The 24,594-nt window shown below is 43.8% G+C and overlaps 1 protein-coding gene across 2 annotated transcripts in view; it reads right to left on the bottom strand.

The window, feature by feature from the left end:
- Window positions 1-9,402, bottom strand: part of PLOD2 (procollagen-lysine,2-oxoglutarate 5-dioxygenase 2) — a 78,806-nt gene extending 69,404 nt beyond the window's left edge. For both annotated transcript variants that reach the window (XM_024214841.3, XM_024214840.3), the window contains exon 1: window positions 9,095-9,402. In XM_024214841.3, coding sequence (XP_024070609.1) covers window positions 9,095-9,209 — 115 coding nt within the window. In that variant the 5' untranslated portion in view covers window positions 9,210-9,402. The remainder of the gene's footprint in view (window positions 1-9,094) is intronic.
- Window positions 9,403-24,594: the final 15,192 nt, after the last annotated feature.

Raw genomic sequence — 24,594 nt, forward strand, 5'->3', positions numbered from 1 at the left:
AGAGAAGAGATCATAAACATTTTAAACAGAGTTGTTAAAAATAATAAAAGCACTAAGCTGTAAATTTAAAATTATGTTCTGAACTCTAAAGCAGTTTGACTAGCATTTCATGCACCAATACATACTTACATGCCAGACAGTTAACATTTGAAAAATCTATCCTTCAAAGAGCACCGTTCCCTATGTGCTAAAATGTATTGAAAATCTGGCCACAAGTATTAAAATGGGAACTACTGAGAGTGTTAAGCTCTTTTGAGCCGGGGGGGGGCACGAGCGCCAGAGCAGAGGGCAAAATTTCTTTTTTGTCCAGTGTCCTGACCAAACATAAAGTCCCGATAAAATCGGGACGTCTGGTCACCCTAATCACAAACTTCGTAATAATCACTCTTTTGTGATGTGTACGCTAAGTGTGTGCCTCACTGCAAAACAGTCAGAACTGGCTAAAATATTTATGCAGCAACCTAAAGAGTATCAGATGTTTCTTTGCTTACCAAGACCAGTCATGTACTTTTACCACTTCAAAAAAAAAGTAACCCCCTCACAAGATCACTTAAATGTATGTAAGAAAGGAAATAAGCAACTGTTCTCCCAGCAACAATTTATAAGCGGTGTATGTTGCACTGCAGGTAGCACCGAGCATACCCATCCTACAGGAAACTAAAAACTTATATGCAGTGTTTGTATGTCTATTAGTCTTTCCTCAAGCTTTTTGACTCCAGGAATCAACTATGAGACAAAAATATAAAATTAAGAAAGTAAAATAAAAATCAAGGCCTGGCCTTTTGATGCTATTTCCACCATCCAGGGACTCAAATGTTATAGAATCACAGGACTGGAAAGGACCTTGAGAGGTCATCTAGTCCAGTCCCCTGCACTCATAGCGGGACTAAGTATTATCTAGACCAGGGGTCGGCAACCTTTCAGAAGTGGTGTGCCGAGTCTTCATTTATTCACTCTTATTTAAGATTTTGCGTGACAGTAATGCATTTTAACATTTTTAGAAGGTCTCTTTCTATAAGTCTATAATATATAACTAAACTATTGTTGTATGTAAAGTAAATAAGGTTTTTAAAATGTTTAAGAAGCTTCATTTAAAATTAAATTAAAATGCAGAGCCCCCCGGACCGGTGGCCAGGATCCGGGCAGTGTGAGTGCCACTGAAAATCAGCTCATGTGCCGCCTTCGGCACACGTGCCATAGGTTGCCTACCCCTGATCTAGACCATCCCTGACAGGTGTTTGTCTAAGCTGCTCTTAAAAATCTCCAATGATGAAGATTCCACAACCTCCTTAGGCAATTTATTCCAGTGCTTAACCACCCTGACAGTCTGGAAGTTTATGACAGGTCCAGGCTCATACTCTCTTTTGACTGAGCCATTCTTGGTCAAGGACCAAGGCAGCTGATTGACACCTTTGTAGCCTCCTGATCCTGGGGGAGGAGGGGCTGGTTCAACTTCCAGCAAAGCCCCCAAAGTTAGTAACTCCCATTGATCTAAATGGGAGTTAGTAAGGATAGGAACTCTTTAGAATATTTCCCTATTGTGGTCCTTCAGACAGAAATTAGAACATATTGTTCCTGAAGTATGGGTCACTTCCCAGATGCAGAAACCAGCTGATAGCTAGTATTGCTGCAAATGCCTTAGTAACTGGGCCATAAGTGCTGCCTGAATATAGTCTGGTATTTTGTTCCCCGCATCCCACTGCTTCTTTTTAAATAAAAGAGAGCTGGGATAATACAAATAAAATGCTTACTTTACTAAAAGGTGCTCTGAATTTGCCATATAGTAAAGCGCTAATTTCATACACAGTGTATACTAACACATACTCACAAAATGGGACTCAAAGCTTCACTTTAATTTTCTTCATCTTATTGCTTGTTATGTTAATTGAGTCCAACCTGAGTGCTTTCTCAGACTATGTGTAAACAGCCATGGACTTGGATATCAATGATATAATTGTTCCACATCAATCACAATAAAACTACATTTTTAAAAAGGGAATGGAGCAGAGTTCTTAGGAACTGTACCGCTAAGAGGGGAAAAAACAAAAGAATATTGACTTAACTGGGCTTTGGATCAGACCCTATCTACTCAATGAAGTGTTTGTTTCAAGCAAGCATTGGACAGGTCTCAATTACTAAACTAAGAAATAAAACAAAGTTTATTTGGTATGTTATGTCATTACAATGTATGAACCAGCTGCTCCCTAAACAACTGTGCTGAATTTCTTGTAAATTGTCAACAGGACTGCTTTTCAGTGGATAACATGAAATTAACACGAGCTGCACAAGTGAGCAAGTTTATTCAGCTCCTGCCTTTTTGACTGTTTACTATATCAATAAAAAAATTCTTGTCCTTAGGCTATTTCTTTATGAGGCCACCTGTTTAAACAAGATCAAACAGAAAAGTGAGAATTCTTACAAAAGACCTTCTTCCAACTCCCTACTGCTAATTTATCAATGAAGTCAAGGACTGAGATTTGCAGTAATGACCCATCCTGAGGTCAGTATTTACTTGAGAAAAAAGGAACTGGAGCTGTAGCAAAGCAGAGGACACACAATGCTGCCTCCTTACAGTCATTACAGTTCCCATTTTCGAAAGAGCTCAGCACCCACAATATAGGCCAGATTTTCAGAATTGTTCCACTCCCAATTAAGCACCAAATAATTGGTAAAATTCTGAGCTCTTTTGAAAAATCTGGCCAGAAGTTTCACACTGGGAGCTACTGGGCTCTTAACATTTTAAAACATCTGGTCCCAGTTGTAGGTGCTAAGCACCTGAAATTCTGGCCCTGGGCTCTTTAGAAAGTCTGGCTTTAACTATTTAAACAGTTAGGCTGCAAGAAGTTCATCTTCATAACAGAAGTGTTTCTTTCTGAAGAGCTCCTTTATTCTGCACAAATGGATGGCTCACAACCCCAACTTGCCAGGGAAAGCTAATATTACTTATCAAAGGAAAATGGATATTTCAAGTCCTCATATAGCATTGGTGAGAATCTGCTCCCATTCCACTCCTGGAGCTAACACTCACCAGCACTCTTGTAATGGAAGTCAGCACAGAAAAGCAGTAGGATACCTAGCCCACCTCTAAGACTTTGTATCTTACCCACCCTTACGCTAGTGACTGAGATGCTTTTTAGTAAGTCCATGTGCCTGATTCTGATCTCACTTACACGATTATAAATTAGGATTAACTCTATTAAAATTACTGTTCACTGATGTAAAACAGGTGTAAGGTCAGAATCCAGCTCAGTAACTAAACACCACCTTGTTGTAATAAGAAGAGTTCTAAATTAACACACCCTATGGAACAAAGACTAGTTAGTTTTTGCATTTCATTGAATGGCACCTGCTGGAACTGCTTTCATTAGTGGAATCTGATTTTCCCTACATGTGGGCACAAGTTGGCTTTCACTGAAATCCATGGAAGCAGGATGGGCCTATGGAATCTGATCCTATACCTTCTGGAAGTCAATAGAAACATTCCTATTGACTTCAATGGCTGCTGAACTTAGCCCATAATGAGCAACTATGCCTGGTCTACACTGGGGGGGGGGGGGGGAGGTCTAAGATATGCAACTTCAGCTACGAGAATAGCGTAGTTGAAGTCGACATATCTTAGATCAACTTACCTCGCATTCTCACGGCGCGGGGTCAACTGCCGCCGCTCCCCCGTCGACTCCGCTTCCGCCTCTTGGCAGTGGAGGAGTTCCGGGGTCGACAGCAGAGTGATCGGGGATCGATTTATCGCGTCTACACTAGACGTGATAAATCGATCCCCGATAGATCAATCACTACCCGCCAATCCGGTTGTATTTTGTTGCTTTAAACTATTTCGGAAATCGCCAAATATTTTCAGTAAAAGGTTTTTGAACATTTATCAGCGTATAAGAGATTCTACAGTCACAATACTGAATTAAAACCAACAAAAACAACAATATAAAGGAATGTATATACATATAACCATATTGGAGTGTAAAGAAGTCAGGATGTTTTGAGAAGAGCCAAATGTAAAATATTGTTGTGTGTCTGAAACAGTGTACTGTAAAGTAACTACTGAAAATTGTGGGTGTAGTTATTTATTGGTGGAAAGTGACCAATTAAGTGATTATGTGATTAATTATGCTTTTTAGATGCTTCGCTTCTGTCCTATCAATATGGGCCAGATTATGATACCTGTACTCACCTTGAGTAGTATCTTACTCCAGGAATAGTCAGACTACTCATCTACTCATTGAATAGGGTGCTCCTGAATGTGAGCAAGGCTATTAGAATCTGTCCCTTAATGATTAAATATACTCCCTCCAATGAAACTATTATCTAAATATCTCCTACACAGTTACAATACACTCCCATTAGAGAAATGTCACCAAAGATATTTTCATGCTGCAGAAAAGTAAAGTCACTGTTTAAAGTGAAAAGGGAATTATTCCTCTCTCATATCTTCAGTTTATGACCCTCTCTGAAACAGAATTCTGAGGAGCACTTTATTTTTGCATTTTAAAATCAAAAATCATCTTAAATAAAAAGCTACAGAGGCCCTTACAGTGCCCACACCTATCCTTCATGCAAATGAATCAATTCAAGCACTGGGTAAAATAGACTTTAAAACAGTAACTAACCGTTCCATAAGAAATAGATAATATTTACATTTATTAACATACTTTAATAGTGCAATTCACTGCATAAACTGAATGGTCCCTCAATGCCAACAGTCCAGTAACTTTTTTGTTTTTAAATGAGCAATTAAATTTGGCAGAGAGAAGAAATCAAAACACTTAAGACATGCTCTAGTCATGATATTTCCAAATATTGTTATTAGTGCAAATACTTCACATGAGACACATGCAGCCAGTTTGAACTCTAATCCTGCAAGCTGCTTGCACAGAGCCCCATTGACTTAAAATGAGTAGCAAGCCGGCCAAGGTTACTGTGCATTGCAGCTTGCAGGATCAGGGCCTCGATGATATATAGGCCGATTCTGCCACCTTTACTCATGTGGAGTAGAAACTTGCTCAGTGAGTAGCTCCACTGAAGTCTACTTTGGTGGTAGTGTGTTTGGGGCAGATTTTTGCCACACTTATTCACCTTACACTGGCAAGTTGCACAATGAAATCAATGAAACTAGCTGCACACTAAGTTATTACTCAACATGAAGAAGGGTGGCAAAATCTTGTCTTAGTCTATAAATCTAAGATAATTTAATATTTCCAGCACTAACTAGCATCTATCAAAGCACTTACTAGGCATGTTAACACACTCCACCCTCATTATGTCATGCATCCTGAATGCTATGAAGGGCTTGCAAAATGTGTCAAAATTATTTTGCCAGGGAAGCCTTTCAAAGTCAATCCAATAATATTTAGAGTAAAAAAGTAACTAGAAATGTGACATAAAAGCAACTTTTCTGATCAGCACTCCAAGAGAAGCCATGTTTATTTATTTATGGTTATCTTCAGACACACACACACTTCCCTGCTGCACACCCACAGCAGTCAGTTGCTATTCTGCATGTTTTAATCTAATTCAGGGCCAGATCTTGCAAACACAAGATCATTACAAATGATCAGTGCAAATAATCATTACACATGGGAGCAGCCCACATTGACTTCAGTGGCTTTACTCACATAAATAGGGATTTTTCACATAAGTAATTTTTGCTGGGAAATCCAGTGGTTTAGGGCAGCAGCCTGACATTCAGGAGGCCCAAATACAATTCCCTGCTCTGCCAGATTTCCAGTGTGATCTTGGACAAGTCATCTGTGGATCAGGACCCAAAAGACTACAAGGTATCTGGGTGCCGAAACACCAGATTTAGCAACCTTAACCTAAATCTGTTTTAGACTCCACTGCAATCCATAAAATTCCTGCTGAACCCTATAGGGGTCTTAACTCACTTGGGTGGGTTACATTAGATGACAAGAGGTAGATATTTACCAAGTTTGACACAACAAGAAATGTCTCGAAGTCTAAAACTGTGGCTTCATCATCCACAGAGTGGACTGAGTTACATACTGATTTGAACTTCGCTAAGTATTATGTACCCAATTTGGACAATAAATGGTCTTTACGTACTTTTTTTTTAAGCTGTAAAAAATAGCTGACTTTTCGGGGGGGGGGGCGGGGGAAAGGGAAGAGTTTTTGTTTTGTTTAACTAGAATTAACCCCTAGTGTGGTTCTTGTAACTTTAGTTGCAATAAGGTTCTTGTAACTTTAGTTGCAATAAACTGCTCAATTCTGGTCTGTTAACGATCTGTCTTTTTGTTACTCTTCATGAACATTTGTAATTCTGTATTAATGAAACATTGGCCTTTTTGATCAAGACTATGTATGTAGTTTGATTTGAAAATAGAACAAGATAGTATTTGGCAGCCACTTTTCCTCACGACTGTTACAAATGATTTCCAATGTAAGAAATATTGATGTTTTGAAAATTTAACATGCCAACTGTGTCGGTTATACACTGAAAATTACATACTGTTCCACAAAATACCAGCAACCTGGAAATTAAGCTCAAGACTGATAGAACACAAGAGAGAGATGTGCCAAGTTCTATTTCTCACTGAGTAACAAAACATACTTAAAAGAAGGCAATAAAATGTGCACAGAATAACTCAGGAAAATCACTAACGCTTAGAACTGGCATCTGCAGCTAACAAACAAACAAACTTGCTATGTGTCTGGGATCAAGAATCTCAAGGAGCAGCTTCCAAGTCAGCAGTCTGGTATACTTCAATACAGATTATATTTCAGTACAGATTTTCTTAACATTCATGTTAGCCAGAATCCACTTTAAAAAAGTGATAGCCTCCATAATACAAATAAATGTTTTCTATTAGTATTGTTCAAAATTAATAGATCAATCCTACTTCACAGAGATATCACCAGGATTAGTTAATGTAACCCCCCCACACACACACACACGCACCATATTAGTTAAGTATTCTGTTGATCATAATACAACAGTCTAGCAGCTATCCGTTAAATCTTGAGATCCTACCTCTAACACCCACCCTGAAACACTTATTTCTCTCAGTTAATAAAAGAGACACATACTACAGTCTGAAAACCTGCTTTTATGGGATGTGTACTTGAAATGGAATGAAATGCAAGCAGTTTGCTGTAAGTTGACACACTGTGCTGACTAATATAAAAACAGCAGTAGCACCACCACACACACACACACCCACCCCCTGACAGGCTGCAATAAATTGTGCACAGAGCAGCTTTGTAGGAAATCACTAATGGGAGTAAAGCCAGAATCGCAAGCTAACAAGGCCAGCACTGTCCGTATAAGGAAGCTACAGATGAGCAGGTTCACACGTCTACAGAATCTGGTATACGTCAACGCAAGATTTTGTTACATTAGTTATTACTCAAGCTCCCAACACCCTTACGCGATACTGTCTAATCAAACGGGGTGAGATTTACAAGAGTCACTCCCCCAAAAAGTTTTCTTCTGCACACTGAGAGAATTAAACCAGACATTAAAATAACCTTATTATTGCTTTGAACTTGTCAAGACTAGCCTACGCTATTTTTATCACCATGTGAAATCCATCTAGCAGGATAGGATACCTTTCCCATGCAAGATCCAGTTAGAGCTGTGCATTAGGTTCAATATTACTGGTCTGTCGCATCTTACGCGCATTTAACATCTTACGCGCGATTTCAGCTTTACACAGTCGGCAAAAACAAAAAAAAGATTAAAACAACACTTTTAATACTGTACCTGTAGTGCGGGCGATTCTGCTCGCCATTACACTCAATGTAATTTTGACTATACGCGATTTTCGCTTTACGCGCGGACTGCGGAACGTAACCCCAGTGTAAGATGCGACAGACCTGTACAGCAAAACTGTAATAAGTGGCTCCCTGGAAGCAAAGGCAGTACTTTGACAAACGTGTCTGACCACTTTTTCAACTGGTTTGGGGCATAAGTTCTTTTGTTATTGTTTTACACACTAAGGATTTAATTTCTTGCTGCTGTCTAGCTTCTTGGAACATTACAAGATTCAAACAGCAGAAGGTGAACAAGCTTTGGAATGAAAGGGAGGGGGAAACTCAGTTCTCCAATGCCTTCAGCTAGGAGAAAATTCTTATGTAGAAACTAAGTAGCAAAGCTTCACTAGAAGTAAGTTGGGTCATCAGTGAGTGGCACCATCTGCTCTTCCAGGAGCTAGGAAATATGTGGCCCATCAACACCTTGTCATGCGTCTCAGGCTATTCATGGGGGAGAGGGAGGAGGACTGATTAACAGGGAAGGGTGAAGACAGGGGCAAATCTCTTCCCCATTAAGAGGAAAGATCCTGGCTTTGAACATTAGCTTTTCAGCCAGTGTAGGTCTATATTTGTGTGGTTTGCCTTACTGTTTGCTGAATACATTATGAGCCTCTACTTATCTGCTTCCTAGTCAACAATTTGAAGATCTTTGACTAGTTCCTCCCCAGCAGGAATTTCACGATCAGTAGATATTCATGCTCCATGAAGAAAGCGCTACTCCCTCCTCTTCCCCCAACCCCCTCCAAATAAAACTGTTTCAGAGGCTTAAACATATTTCTATTTAAGACACACACAAAAAACGTTCCCTGTTTCGGCAGAAAGCGGTCACGCAGGGCAAGTCACCCAAGAGCCTGGAGGTTTATCTTTCAGATGGACGTTGCACAGTAGGCAGAACACACGTGCAACCAATTCCGCTGAAACTCACAAGCCCAAAGCCAGAGCTGGCGATGCTCTTGGAGAGCCTCCCAACAACGGGGCTTAGCAGCGCCAAGCTGGGAGAACTATCGGAGAGTTTTAAACGTCTCCTCAAACCACAGCTACAAATCATCATCAAGCCACCATGGGGGGGGAGGGGCAGCTAACTTTCCAAAATTTCTCCCAACTTCCAGTTCGCCTCTCGCTGCAACATCCCCAAGCGCAGAGAATCCACCGCGAGCCGGAGGGGACCTGGCGAGTCTGGGGCAGCCCAGCCGGGCGGGCAGTTTCCCCGTGTCTCTTGCAGCGAGTCCGGTCACGAATGAATGAGCCCGAGCCCTCCAGGAGCGTAGGCAGAGGGGCCCGGCTGGAGCTGCCCCCCACCCTACCCACTCCTCACCTGCGGGGATGGGGGGCAGCGCGGTGTCCGCTGCCCGGCTTGGCGGCGCTAGCGGGAGAGCCAGAGCCAGCAGGAAGAGGAGGATGGGGGGCCGCTTGCTGCCGTTCAGCGCCATCTTCGCCCCTCCAGTGGGACGCGCAGCCAGCAGCTCCCGTTTGCCCCGCCGTAGCTGGTCACGCCTCCCCCGCACCACGGGAGGCGCCGGGCTCCGCGGAGAAGGGGGCGCTGCCGGGAAGGGGCTGAGCGGGGGGAGGGGGAAGCGAAGCCCCCCTCGCAAGCTCTCCGCCTCCACCCGCCGCAGCAATGGGCTGCCTGGGGACGCCTGACTCCTCCTCCGCTCGGGGCAATAGGCAAAGGGCCGCTCCAGGGCAGGCGGGGGCTTTATGAGCTTAGCGGCAGTGGGAGGGTCGCGGGCAGCCGGCAGATACCCCCCCGCCCTCCGGGGGGTTGGGAGCCGCGGCTGCTCCTCCTGCAGCATCCCCGCTATTGGCTGCGGGAGCGGGACTGGCTCAGGCAGGTGGTGGGATGGGGGCTGCAGTTCGGCCCGGCCCGTGCTGGGGGGATCGAGCCGCGCAGAGCCGGCTCCGGAGCCCGGGGAACAGCAGAAGCGGCCCGGCCTCCAGCCAGCGTGTGGGAAGCTTCGCACGTGCCCGTTAGCAAAGCGAGGCCGCTGCCCCTGCAGTGCCCCGCGCGAGGGAAAGGGAGAGCCCAGTGGGGTCAGGCGGAGCTCAGTGGCTGAGCAGGTCCATCATGGGGAAGGGGAGACACCAGGCCAAAATCTCCCCGGGTGCACGGGAGCCTAGCACCGTGGGTCTGGTTCGGGGGCGGCATTATCCCGCTACGTTGCTGCTGCTAAGTCTAGTGTCCTAGCTGTGGCTCGCTCACCTTGTAGAATTGGCTGCCGGGGGTGCAAGTTGCCGTGCATTGCACTCTGCTACCGGCAGTGATCTTTGCTATTTCAGCTCCCTCTTAAGTGTCATGTGAAGAAGTCGTGTATCCAGGGCCGGCTCCAGGCACCAGCCCCCCAAGCTTGTGCTTGGGGCGGCACCTGGAGGGGGGCGGCGCGGCACTCCGGCCGCCGGGGAGAGTGGGGCCACGGCCGGGCTCGCCGCCCTCCTCCCGGGGCTCCGGCCGCCGGGGGGGAGAGCGGAGCCCCCGCCGGGGCTCGCCGCCCTCCTCCCGGGGCTCCGGCCGCCCTCCCCCCGGAGCTCTGGCCGCCCTCCCCCCCCCACCGCAGGGGGCGGGCGGCCAGGTGTAGCGGCACCCCCATCCCTCCTGATTCGCAACCCCATGGACAGGCGGTAGCAAGTTAACAAACTGTTTCACAAACTGTCACGTTGCATGGCAGAAACCGCACCCAGTTGCAAAACGGGAGGGTTGCCTTTCGTGCTGTTATACCGTGGCTTTTATGCCTGGGGCGGCAAAAAAGCCAGAGCCGGCCCTGCGTGTATCTAATAACATGTTGTCTTATCATCTAGCTGCACTTAACTCTTAGAGCAGTGGTTCTTAACCTTTACTGCAGCCTGCACCCCTTTGGTTCTCAAAATATGTTCTCGTACCCCTTATCGAAAATCGTTGAAGTAGGTCAGTTCTTTAAACCTAGAAATATTTTTATTTGTATATTACAGTAATCGTTAAAAATCTGTAATATTAATAAATATATAGGTTTGATGAAACAAAGTAGTTGTTCTTATGTGCCTGTGCTTAATTTGTGTTTTCAATGATTTACCTTCTAAAAACTCGCATGTCTCGCACCCCCAGAAAGGGCATCTCGCACCCCAGGTTAAGAACAGTATGTCCTTCGGAGTGGGTGCCTGTATAACGCCAATATTCTATTTAATTAATATAAAACTACTTACTGGCTTGCAGATTTGGGTTTTATCTTGTTTCTACAAAGCAGTGCTGTCCTTCTAGGGCAGGGGTTCTCAAACTGGGGGTCGGGACCCCTCAGGGGGTCGTGAGGTTATTACATGGGGGGTCATGAGCTGTCAGCCTCCACCCCAAACCCCACTTTTCCTCCAGCATTTATAATGGTGTTAAATATATAAAAAATTGTTTTTCATTTATAAGGGGGGGGGTCACACTCAGAGGCTTACTATGTGAAAGGGGTCACCAATACAAAAGTTTAAGAACCACTGTTCTAGGGGCTAGGCAGTGTGATATACACTGTGTTCAACTCCCTTTTATTATATATTTCTTTGAAGAAGACAGAGTGCTGATGCAATCATCCCTCTAGGAATTTTTTTCCTGATACAGATAGATTATATATAAAAATGAAAAGCGGTGCTGTAATCACAAAGGGTTGTTATCTGACAAGCATCATTTTACAGCTGCTATTTAGAATAATCTACCATGTCCATCTTTTCTGACAGAATGAACATGCATTGATGGACTGATATTTGGTAGTAAAGCCTGAATAGAATCTTCCTCTTGCTTTCAGCTGCCCTCTGGAGTACTGTTAGCACAGGGGTCACCAGGGGACCTTAGGCACCTAACTGCCAATTCTCTGGGGCAGAGGAAATGGAACTTGGGTCTCCTATCTCCTAGCAAAGTGCCCTACTCCTTGAGCTATAGCCTCATATTCACTTGCTCTGGCCCCCTGAATATTTAATTGTTTATACACGGTGGAACAGGAGAGACCTGTCCCAGAATATACCAGAGCTAGGGCCCTCCTAGGAGACTCTACAAATCCCTTCTCCACATCAGTCGGGGGGAAATTGATTTCAGGTTTCCCACATCCTGGGTGAGTGCCCTAACTGCTGGGCTAAAAGAGAGAGAATGGTGGCACCACTTCCTCTTCCACCATTCATTAACAAGGTCTGATTGGTTTAGGTGCCCATGGCTAGAAGGTTCATGGTGGTAAAACTAGAGTGCAGATAGTAGGAAAGGGTGTGGCCTATCTAATTTGGCTCTCAACTCAGTGTGCTGCCTTTTATGAATTCCATTCTTGTACACCTAACTCTCCCCCTGCATTGTATAGGGGGCTGACACATCACTGAGGGTTGTGAATTCTGCTAGGCAGGAGGGGACCTAAAAGTTAGGTGCTGCGATGCTGAGCATTGCAGCACTTAAGGGTGGGATTTACAAAGGGACTTAAGACTCATTTTTTCTGTTTGAACTAAGGTGGATTTGATTTAAATCAAATTTCTTTATGGATTTCTACATAAAAGTGCATTCTTGTTGGTTGTTATAACCTTAATACATATTCTTCACAACTCAGAGATAGATGTAGGTTTCATTTTTAGAAGGTACACACTATACATTTTTAAAGTGATTTATTTTGAAAACTTTCAGATTAGTTTTACAGCTATATCAGAAAATGAATGATTGGTTATTTCATTTACCAAATGTAATTGAAGCAGATATTTATGAAGTCATTGGGAGGTGAACTATCTCCAATTCAACAGGTTAATCTTTAATATTTGGAGGATTTTCTTGCCATGCTGTATTACAGGGGTCGGCAACCTTTCAGAAGTGGTGTGCCGAGTCTTCATTTATTCATTCTAATTTAAGGTTTCGGGTGCCAGTAATACATTTTAACGTTTTTAGAAGATCTCTTTCTATAAGTCTATAATATATAACTAAACTATTGTTGTTTGTAAAGTAAATAAGGTTTTTAAAATGTTTAAGAAACTTCATTTAAAATTAAATTAAAATGCAGAGTCCCCCGGACCAGTGGCCAGGACCCGGGCAGTGTGAGTGCCACTGAAAATCGGCTCACGTGCCGCCTTCGGCACGCTTGCCATAGGTTGCCTACCCCTGCTGTATTAGGAGGAAACATCACCAGACAGACATTTAAATTGTTTTATTTAACTAAAAAAACAACGTCGTGTATTCTGGATTTTTTTCTTCAACAGCAAACATATTATATTTTAAACAAAATAAGCATATGAATTTTTGAATTTAGTTAAACATTCAAGTTTTTTAAAACCAGCGTTGTTTTTGTTAATTGTTTTTAACTAAAATAGTTAAATATTTAAAAAAAAATTAAATTGACTATGTCAGCCAGGTCAACATGAGAAACTTAAAATATTGGCTTCTGCAGCTAACTCAGTCATCTTCACCTTCATTTTCCTGTTTGTTCATAATCTGGAAAAGGAAAAACAAGCTTTCCTGCTTTTTCAGGTCCCAAACGATTTCTCAATTTAGAATGAATTAGTCCAAAAAGAAGAAAATATTCTTTCTACACCAGCAGAAAAAGCTACTGCTGTTAAAAGTGAGATTATCACTTCAACAGTCTCTGAATCCAAGTGTTTAAGCGACTTCCACCAGTTCACTGGTGTGACTTTCTTTAAAACATCATCAGCAAACATATTTCTTGAATGGTTCATCCTTAGCTCTGAAGTTTATTATAGTTGGCATTATGGAGGGATCATTGCTGGATGTCCATGTCATAGCCAACTCCTCTTCATCAGCAGTTAAGGTTTGACCCTGGTACCAAGTATTGTGAATATTTGCAAGAAAATGAGCTGGAGATAGTGCTTGTCCCATTCGTTTTTTTTGTTTGTTTGTTTGTTTGTTTTTATTTTTTAATGCTTGTAATTTAACTCCGTCATTGCATATTTCTCTTTGTAAGATCTCACTCAGTTCCTTCTAAATTTCAACAGCGTCAGCAATAAAACAGCTATTTCCCTGCATTTTGTTCAAGGCTACAGAAATAGGCTTCAAGATACTCAGCATGTGTTCAACATTTCTCTTAAGCCCAATGTTGAGAACTTTGGCTGTGACAGTGCCATCTATTTTTTCACAATTTTGTTCACAAACTGTCATCAGATTAGGCCAGTTCTTGATATAGTGCTCAAAACAGTCCACTACTGAGTTCCATCGCATGTCTTGTGGGAGTGTTAGCTTGGTTCCTCCCACTTTTTTTAGAGCAGCTGCTGTAAAGGGGGGAGGGATAACTCAGTGGTTTGAGCATTGGCCTGCTAAACCCAGGGTTGTGAGTTCAATCCTTGAGGGGGCCACTTAGGGATCGGGGGCAAAAATCAGTATTTGGTCCTGCTAGTGAAGGCAGCAGGCTAGACTCAATGATCTTAGGGGGTCCCTTCTAGTTCTATGAGATAGGTATATCTCCATATATTATATTTATTATAAAAAGTGGTTGTTACGGAAGTATTTTGCAATTTCAACATTAGCCTTTATTTCTGGAACAGTGAGAGAATGGTATGGTAGATCTTAAATCAATGAAGGCTACACTCAGAAAGACAAAGACTTCTGGAATATGCTGCTCAAACAGTTTCACTTTTGTTTCTACTGCCTGTCCCTCCCTTCTCACATTTATTGCCAGACTTCTCCTTGTCCAGATCCCAACAATCTTCTATTCGTAGAACTTTTTGAAGCTTTGCACTTTTAGAGAGGTAAGGGATTGAGTCTGTGTACACAAATTTGCACAGGGACAATAGGGTTGAGGTCTGTAATTTTGCTCACTTCTATATATTATTTATTTATTAAAAACATTTTTGTTGTTAACAAGCATGTTATCTCTGGAGACACAAATCCACAGTTTGAGAACTGCAAAACTAAGCATGTCTGATGGTATCCTCTAGACTGAGCACTGAGTCCCATTGGGTAGATAGAAAGATTAACCTAAATAATCTATACAGAAGCCCCTGGAAACCAATAAGATTAGGTCCCTAAACCATGAACTATTGGAACTCAGTTACAAAACTTTTCTTAAACATTACATGAATATATTGTCTCATACTATAGAATTACAATTTATAATCCCTATTCCATGAGGCGATATCTTTGATCTATAACAGTCGTTCACAAATGTTTGTACTGGTGACCCTTTCACATAGCAAGCCTCTGAGTGCGACCCCCTCTTATAAATTAAAAACACTTTGTAATATATTTAACACCATTATAAATGCTGGATGCAAAGCGGGGATTGGGGTGGAGGCTGACAGCTTGCGACCCCTCATGTAATAATCTCACGACCCCCTGAAGGGTCCTGACCCCCAGTTTGAGAACCCCTGAGCTATAATGTATCTTAATTAAAACTATCTTTAGACAGGTTTTTTTCTCAAAAAGCATTTTATCCAAAAAATCCAATTTAAATAAAAAAATCCAATTTAAAAAAAAATCATTGATTTTTATCCACCCTGGTTTGAACATTTTTGATAATATTGAATGGATACTTTGAAACAACATACATCCACTACAATAGTAAACAAATGAAGAGTCTAACCTAACTCCTTGTTCAAAATTGTCAAGCCTTTTCCTTAAATCCTGGGCTATTATATAGTGCTGTTAATCCATAGAACTCGAAGATCTTAACTATTGACTTAGCATGTGGAATATCTTGCTGAAAGATGAATTTCTTTGCAAGCTGCAACAAATTAATCCATCACCATCAAGCCTGCTATTCAAGATATTGGATCAGATCCTCAGAATATCTACTTTGATGACTATTTAAGTTCAAAGATTCTTATAGGAATAAGTTTAAAAGACTATTTTGAGAACTGAAAACTTTTATATTGACACGAGGATGTTTAAACTTATTGGAAACAGAATTTCAATTCAAATTAAATCCTGATGGAATTGAAGGAATCTCTTAGAAAATTGCCTAAGTAGAAGAAAGAGTTAAAACACTAACTGTAAAGATGTTCTAAGAATTTCCCACCCCAGAGAACAGAGACAATAAGAAGTGTTAGTGCTGCATATGCATTAAACAAACATATTCTTGACATGATTATGTTACTAAGGCCAACCCAGGAAGGCATTAAGCCAACGAAAGGATGACAGAGGCAAAACATGAGTCTAGCCACATCCCTGGGCCCAGGAAACAAGCACAGACTGGTGGGATCACATAGTGTTGCAGGTCTGGGATGATTCCCAGTGGCTGCGAAACTTTCGCATGCGTAAGGGCACTTTCATGGAACTTTGTGACTTGCTTTCCCCTGCCCTGAAGCGCAAGAGTACCAAGATGAGAGGAGCCCTCACAGTTCACAAGCGAGTGGCGATAGCCCTCTGGAAGTGTGCAACACCAGACAGCTACCGGTCAGTTGGGAATCAATTTGGAGTGGGCAAATCTACTGTGGTGGCTGCTGTGATCCAAGTAGCCAACGCGATCACTGAGCTGCTGCTATCAAGGGTAGTGACTCTGGGAAATGTGCAGGTCATAGTGGATGGCTTTGCTGCAATGGGATTCCCTAACTGTGGTGGGGTGATAGACGGAACGCATATCCCTATTTTGGGACCGGATTACCAAGGTAGCCAGTACATAAACTGCAAGGGGTACTTTTCAATGGTGCTGCAAGCACTGGTGGATCGCAAGGGACGTTTCACCAACATTAACGTGGGATGGCTGGGAAAGGTACATGACGATCGCATCTTTAGGAACTCTGGTCTGTGTGAATGGCTGCAGCAAGGGACTTACTTTCCAGACCAGAAAATAACCGTTGGGGATGTTGAAATGCCTATAGTTATCCTTGGGGACCCAGCCTACCCCTTAATGCCATGGCTCATGAAGCCGTACACAGGCACCCTGGACAGTAGTCAGGAGCTGTTCAACTATAGGCTGAGCAAGTGCAGAATGGTGGTAGAATGTGCATTTGGACATTTAAAAGCGTGCTGGCGCAGTTTGCTGACTTGGTTAGACTTCAGAGAAACCAATATTCCCATCGTTATTACTGCTTGCTGTTTGCTCCACAATATCTGTGAGAGTAAGGGGGAGACATTTATGGTGGGGTGGGAGGTTGAGGCAAATCGCATGGCCACTGATTACGTGCAGCCAGACACCAGGGCGGTTAGAAGAGCACAGCAGAGCGTGCTGCGCATCAGAGAAGCTTTGAAAACCAGTTTCATTACTGGCCAGACTAGGGTGTGAAAGTTCTGTTTGTTTCTCCTTAATGAAAAGCTGCCCCCTTGGTTCACTCTACCAGTGGCGTAGCCAGGTTCTAAGTGCAGGGGGAGCAAACATAAAAAAGGTGCCCCCCTTGGCTCCTCCTCCGGCCTCTCCGTGCCCCCCCCTTGGCTGGCTCCTCCAGCCATGTCGCGCTGTGCCCCCTCCCCCTTGGCTCCTCCGGCCACACTGCGGCCATGCTGCCCCCCCCTTGGAGGGGCTCGGGCCGGGGAAGGGGTGGCGGGCGGGCGCTGCTCACTTCTCCCGGGGGCTGGGGGGAGTGGAGCAGTGGGGTGGGCACCTGCTGGCGAGATCCCTTCTCCCCGGCAGCTTCCTGCTTCCCTCGGCCCAGGCAGCCCAGCATTTTTTTCAAAAGCGGCGCCTGCCGGGCCGGCGCTGGGCTCCTGCAGGCAAGGGGGGGGGGGGGCGGGCGGCACGGCCCACCGCCGGGGGAGGGGGGGGGGGGGGCGACGGGCGTGGCCGGAGGAGCGAAGGGGCCATCTCCTTGGCCATCACGCCCCACCTCGCCCCTTGCTAATGCTGGGCTGCCCGGGCCGAGGGAAGCAGGAAGCTGCCGGGGAGAGGGATTCTGCCCACCAGCTGCGGAGCGCTCGGCCGCTGAGCCCTGAGCCGCCGCAGGAGGCAGCCGCGGCAATGTTGGGGCCGCGCTGAGCGTGGGGCACAATGGCCGAGGAGCTGGCCCCTTAGCTCCTCCGGCCGTGCCCCCCCCCCCCCCCCCCCCCACCGCCCCCCCCGGGGCCGGGCCCTCCCCCCCCCCCCCCCCCCTTGCCTGCAGGAGCCCAGCACCGGCCCAGCAGGCGCCGCTTTTGAAAAATGTGCTGAGGGGAAGCGGCTGCTTCCCCTGAACCCCCCTAGCTAAGCTCCTGCACTCTACTTCCCTGTAAGCCAACCGCCCCCCCCTCCCTCCTTTGATCTCCGCTTGCAGAGGCAATAAAGTCATTGTTGTTTTAAATTCATGGATTCTTTATTAATTCGTCACACAAATGGAGGGATAACTGCCAAGGTAGCCCGGGAGGAGGGAAGCACCGGGTGGGGTGGTGGAGGAGGGAAGGACAAGGCCACACTGCACTTCAAAACTTATTGAATACCAGCTTTCTGTTGCTTGGGCAGTCCTCTGGGGTAGAGTGGTAGGGTGGCCGGGTGAGGAGGCTATGGAACTTGGGGAGGAGGGCGGTTGGTTACACAGGGGCTGCAGCGGCAGTCTGTGCTCCTGCTGCCTTTCCTGAACCTCAACAATACGACGGAGAATATCAGTTTGATCCTCCAGTAGCCTAAGCATTGCTTCCTGCCTCCTCTCATCATGCTGACGCCACCGATCATCTTGATCCCGCCATCTCTCCTCTTGCTCCCGCCACCTGTCCTCACGTTCATTTTGTGCTTTCCTGCACTCTGACAGTGTCTGCCTCCAGGCATGCTGCTGGGCTCTTTCAGTGTGGGAGGACTGCATGAGCTCAGAGAACATTTCATCGCGAGTGCGTTTTTTTCGCCTTCTAATCTTCGCTACCCTCTGGGACGGAGATGATACAGGGAGCGTTGAAACATTTACAGCCGCGGGAGGAAAAAAAGGGAGAGTAGTATTTAAAGAGACACATTTTAGAGAACAATGGGTAGACTCTTTCACAGTGAACCAAGCTGTTAACATTACATAGCATGTGTGCTTTCTTTACAAGGTCGCATTTTGCCTCTTATATTGAGGGCCTGCCGGTTTGGTGTGAGAGATCACACACACAGGGCCGGTGGGCAACAGAATTCGGCTTGCAAGCAAACATGGTAAGCCACAGTCTTTTGGCTTCTTTAACCTTCATAACATGTGGGGATGGTTTCAAACAGCAGCACCCTCATTTCCCATACCAAGCACCCATTGGGTTGGCCATTTAAAATGGGTTGGCCATTTAAAAGGAGGGGCTGCGGTTTTTGGGTTAATGTGCAGCACAAACCCAACTAACCCCCCCCCACACACACACACCCAATTCTCTGGGATGATTGCTTCACCCCTCCCCCCACTGCGTGGCGCACAGTGGAGATGATTTCTGTTCAGCCACAGGCAAACAGCCCAGCAGGAACGGCCACCTCTGAATGTCCTTTTAATAAAATTCCCTTATTTCAACCAGGTGACCCTGGGAGTACATCCAGGAGAGCTTCACTGAGATGTCCTTGGAGGATTTTGCTTATGGACGCAACTTATAAACAAATACTCCTGTGCACTAGAGTAGATGAGCCTGTCATCACAACCAAAGAGAAGGTGGAGAATGTCTTGGCCTGAGGAGTAGGCCTTTTAAACTACAACAGGCTCAGTAATGCTTTAATTATAAGCACTAGTCTGCACTGGGAGCAGCGGGAGTTCCAGAAATAATTCTGCCTTGCCCATGTAAATCTGAGGTAGGCAGAATTTAATGTTTTCCTTTAAATATATTTTAGAAACAATTCAATTGTATGTTAAAGTCCATGAAGAGAGGCTAGATAATTGGGAGAACAAGGCTAGTGAATCTTTAGTGAGGTTGTGACACATGGCCAGAAAGAGTTAAGCATCCTGCAGAATACATTACCCAAATTCATCCTCGAGGAACATATTGTTAGATAATGTTTGTGTGTTTACATATATGTTGTTAGAGGTTAACAATGTAACCAAAGGGTTCCTATATATGCTGTATTCTGTTAATTCAGAGATCAAAAGAAAATCTTAACATTTAAATGAACTGTAAATATAGTGATATCACTGTATTCATCTCTCTTTGAAATGTATAGCAAATCACCTGTGAATGGCGGAAAACAGGCAATTGCCTTATGTTAATCCATGTAGCTAATTACCAGTGATGCTTAGGAAATAGGTCTACTTCAAATTCTCACTGATTGCATGTTGGACTCCAGGATGCCTAAGGACTCCAGGATGTCAAGAAAAGCCCTGGAACTATATAAAGTCTTCTTGGGTCCTGATCCTTTTTGTCTCAGATCTGCTTGATGCTTCATGCAAGGGAAGCTTGAACTGTAAGATCGAGCTCTCCAGTTCCACCTGGATCACCCTGAATATGAACATAGATTATAGTCCAATGGACAAATTCTGAAAACTCTTTGCAACTACAAAGCTCACCATCTTTATTATAAAACTTATCTCAAAATGGTACTCATGTCTGTATGTATACTGATCTTTTAATCAATACTCTTATTTTTTAATACATTTTAGTTTAGTTAATAAGAATTGGTTGTAAGCATGTATTTAGGTAAGATCTGAAATATTCATTAACCTGGGAGGTAATGTGTCCAATCCTTTGGGAGTGGTAGAACTTTCTTCTATGATGAATAAGATTTTCAGTAATCCTCATAACATTTGACTTGGGTGTCTAGGTGGAGGCCTAAGGGTGGTTTGCTCTAAGGGAACTGTGTTCTCCACTTCTGGGTAACCAGTAAGGTATTAGAGAAGCTGTTTTGTGCTGGCTTGGTAAATTTACCTATTGGAATATCTACCTGCTTGGGGGATTGTCTGCCCCATTCTTTGCAATTTGCCCTAATTGAGTAACCTGTGTGTGGCTACCCTGGGACTCTGGTTACAGAGGTATATAAAGTGAGTTACTGTTCCTTTACCCACTTTTTCCCCCTTTGACTTTTTTTTATAAAGGATATGCTGCAGGCCAAACTAGAGAGTCATACCCAAGGAGGTTTTTTTTTACAAATCCCCAAAGCCTTTCCTTGGTATTTCTGATAAGCAAACCCCCTCCCCCGAGAGGGCTGCTGCAAAGCCTCTCTTTTCAATTCATGTTCTGTAGTTAGCATGGTCCTCCCCCTCATACTCACTCAGAGATCTCTGTCTCATTCCTTTCCTACAGGGAAAGGAAATAGACAACAGAGTGTGTGTGTTGGGGGGGGGGGGGGGAGGTGTTGCTCCTTGTTGCAGGAGAGGCTTCTCAGTTCCTACAGCTTCCCTCTACCTCTTTGGGAGGGGTAAAAATTTATACAGTCCCTTCTGCCAGAATGCCTTGCCAATCTTGGGACTGCACCTGGCTGCCAGGGCACTGCTGTTACCAGCAACTCCATCACACTGAGGGAAGTGGGTGGGAATTCCAGCTCATCTTACATTTTGATTGAAGTCTACAGGTCCCTAACCATCAGCCTGCATGTATCCTGCAAATCTTCAGTTACCACCTCAAAAACCTCTTGTATTAACGAAGCCCACGTCCCACAGTTACAGCTTTTCCAGAAACTCCTGAAATGGGATAGTGCTGGCCCTACAGGCTCCCCTCACTAGCCATAAAGGGTTAATGCACCCCTTTACACAGTAATAAAGCACACGAGGAGGAGGAAATAAGTCTGTGGAAAACAGAGTTATAAAGAAGTGTCACCAGTTCACCAACAGCAGTGTCCAAAGAACAGAAAACATCTCATGATGACAAGCTACTTTAAAACCTACACATCACCCAAGTGCTAGGCAGATTCTTCTAGCAGATGGCAAATTTGTTATGTTTGGTAGAAGGCAATAGGTCTGTTTTGTCTGCTGGTATGTGACTCATTCTTCATGCATCTTCAGCAGCAATCATCATGACTTTATAGATGACAGAAATCATTCTTCTCCCCTTCCATCCCACCACACCCCTTCAGTTTCTTCTCCACATAAAGGGAAGAAAAACATTTTGAAATTGTTATTAGTATTATGGTCCTGTGATATCATTGTCTGGCTCCCAGTCATTGGAAGTCTAAAATTATGGCTGAATTTTGTCCACAGCCAGTTACCTACTTGATCTAGTTTATTACAGAACTGTTACAACTTAGTATGCATTTATTTTTGGATATTTGATTAGTAATGCTACTTGGAATTAAAGTCATGTCTGTTATCCTAGTTTACAAATCGCTTCCCCTGTATGATACCTAAAAATAAACAAGATCGTTTTAAATTATATATGAATTGATACATATTAAGACTTAGATGGGCCAGAAGAAGGGCAGTAAGAGCTGAAACTACCAATTATGTTTTTTAATAACAAGGCAAATAAAGAGTAATAGATATAATGGAAAGTTTAAAAAAATCCTTCTTCAGTCCAAAAGGAAAAATAAATGTTTTTCAAAAAATATTTCATTCAGGTGCTGACATTTTTAGCCAATTTCTCCATAAGCCTGCAAAACACATTATGACCTGTATTAAAGAAACGGAAAGCATTTATTTTGCAATAAAACTAAAAATAGTACTAATATAATTTCAAAGGCACAGCAAACAGAACACAGCATTAGAAGACATCGTATTTGCATGCCTCAGTAATCGAGTATTAGAGGCTCAACAGTACATATTAAATACTTATTTGATATTTCAGTCCTAATAGTAAATTATCTGCTAAACATCTCACTTTAAAGGAGTCACTTTAACCATTGCCATAATTGTACTCTGGTTTCCGAATATAGTTTCTTTGGTTACCTCCCTTCAATTTTATCTTTAACCTCAATCAGAATTTTTCTTAATTGTTGCCAGACACATGATCCTGCCAGGTGCTGAGCATCCTCATCCGCTACTGTAGTCAAGTCTCACTGAAGGTGGAGGTCCATGGGACTTCACAGGATCTGGATCTTAGTGTACTTCTTGGACTACATTTATAGTTTCTTTGCAAACCTCCTTATAAGTATTGACTTTGTTTCTCATTTTTATTTAGAATCATAGTTATAACAACCAGTCTTTAGGAACAAAAGATTAATGGTGTTGGCAAACAGTGCCAGGGTATAATCAGCTATATTACCCATAATTACTCAAAAGAGCAAAAGAATGACTTCCAAAATTACAAGGAGAGAGATTTTCCTTTTCTCCACAGGCTCCAGAACTGAGTAAGACATTGGTGGCTGTAAGAGTAATGTTAGGTTTTCCTTGATGGTCCTCCCCTGGGTAAGAAACACATAGCATCTCTCATCTATAGCCCCGCACCTGCAACATTCAAGTTATATGAAAGTTTTGCCAGCGACTTTAAAAAGAGTGAAGGATCAAGCCTGAAAAGGACAAATTCTATTGACCACAGTGCTGATTTGGCCTGAAGCCAGAACCCCTTACCTCTTTCCTAAGGTTATTTGGATCTGGATTTAGCTTTCTTACCTACATCTATTCAACACAGAAGCCTGAGCACCTTGTTTTGTGCCCATAAGAAACATTCATGCTATTGGGATTTACATGTGTGTATAGAGCTAATAATTAAACTGGGGGGCCTGCTCTGGGAAAGTGCTGAACACCGTCAACTCCACTGTGCTGTAGGAGGCTTTGAGATCCTCAAATGCAAGGTGTTAAAGCAAATTCTAAGCTTTTCCTCTGCATAGTTTAGGGATGGCAGAAAGGAGTATAGTGGAAAATGAACAGATTCAGAGAAGTGGAGAGTAGCTGAAATAGATTAAAAACCCAGGTCTCCTGGACTCTTACTGGGGAATTAATAGGAGCTTGTGGGCAAAGCTGTTTACCTAGCAGTCTGAAACTAGGAGTCTGTTTGATTTTGTATGTCTGTCAATAAGCCATCCTAACAAAAATGTTCCTCTGAAGTAAGCGCATGTTACTAAGCAGACAGATGTCACATATATTTAACCAATGGAGAGGAGTGGGTAAGTGTGATTTTACAGCTGTTCAAGCTCAAGCAAGAGATAACACCTACTTCTTAGTGAGTCGGAGGAATACCACTGAGAATGGGGAACCTTCCTCCCAAAGGCCTTGCCCCAGGACAAGGCATCCTCTCCTCTTTCACATTCTCCAGTCTTGGAATGTCGTGGGCTCCCAGACTGAATTTCTTTCCCTGTCCCAGCTTTAAAATTTTTATGGTCAGATTGCTCATCCATGCTGACCTCATTCCCTCCAGTTTATTTAGACAAAACACATCCAGGCTGCTGTCTCACAACTAGGGAATGTGTTAGCTTCTCATGCTCTAGCAAGAACCAGCTATAACTTGTTCACAGTGAGAGAGAGCTCACACCAGTCCCACTGCCTATTTACCGTTACCTAAAGGGGCACCCAGTTTGCCTTTGAACCATCTGTTTCCAGCATTAATGGAGCAAGTAAACCTAGACAAAAGTGAGGCACTGTAAGAAGGTTTCTGTTCTACCACATGAAGTCCAGCAAGGCAATTTGAATACACTTTTCTCCGGGCCTCCAGCAAGTATTTTGGGTCTCTGTAATAAAAGATGACCATGGGAAAAGTGAGTAATAGAGGGGAGGGATAGCTCAATGGTTTGAGCATTAGCCTACTAAACCCAAGGTTGTGAGTTCAATCCTTGCAGGGGCCATTTAGGAAGCGGGGGCAAAAATCTGTCTGGGGATTGGTCCTGCTTTGAGCAAGGGATTGGACTAGATGACCTCCTGAGGTCCCTCCCAACCCTGATATTCTAGAGATAAGAGCCACTAGTAGTCTAGTTTGATGCCTGTGTGACAGGGCTGAGTCCTTCTCCTGCCGTTCCAGGTTACAAACAGCTCAGAGGCTATTTTTTGGTAAGCACCTCCTGTGGTTTATTTCAGTGTCCTTCCCCACCACCTTTACAAACTTGTGCAACTCCTTGTTTACACTAGCACACAATCCTTAGCTCCCTTAGCCAATGAGGGGGAGGGGAAGGAATCTTTCCCCTGGGAGATCTCTCTAAGGCTAGGCTCTGACTCTGAGCCTTTGCATTTCTTTCCTGTGTTTTCTACCTT

Source organism: Terrapene carolina, unplaced genomic scaffold (assembly GCF_002925995.2).
Source record: "Terrapene carolina triunguis isolate 2854851 unplaced genomic scaffold, T_m_triunguis-2.0 Scaffold88, whole genome shotgun sequence".
Taxonomy (NCBI): domain Eukaryota; kingdom Metazoa; phylum Chordata; order Testudines; family Emydidae; genus Terrapene; species Terrapene triunguis.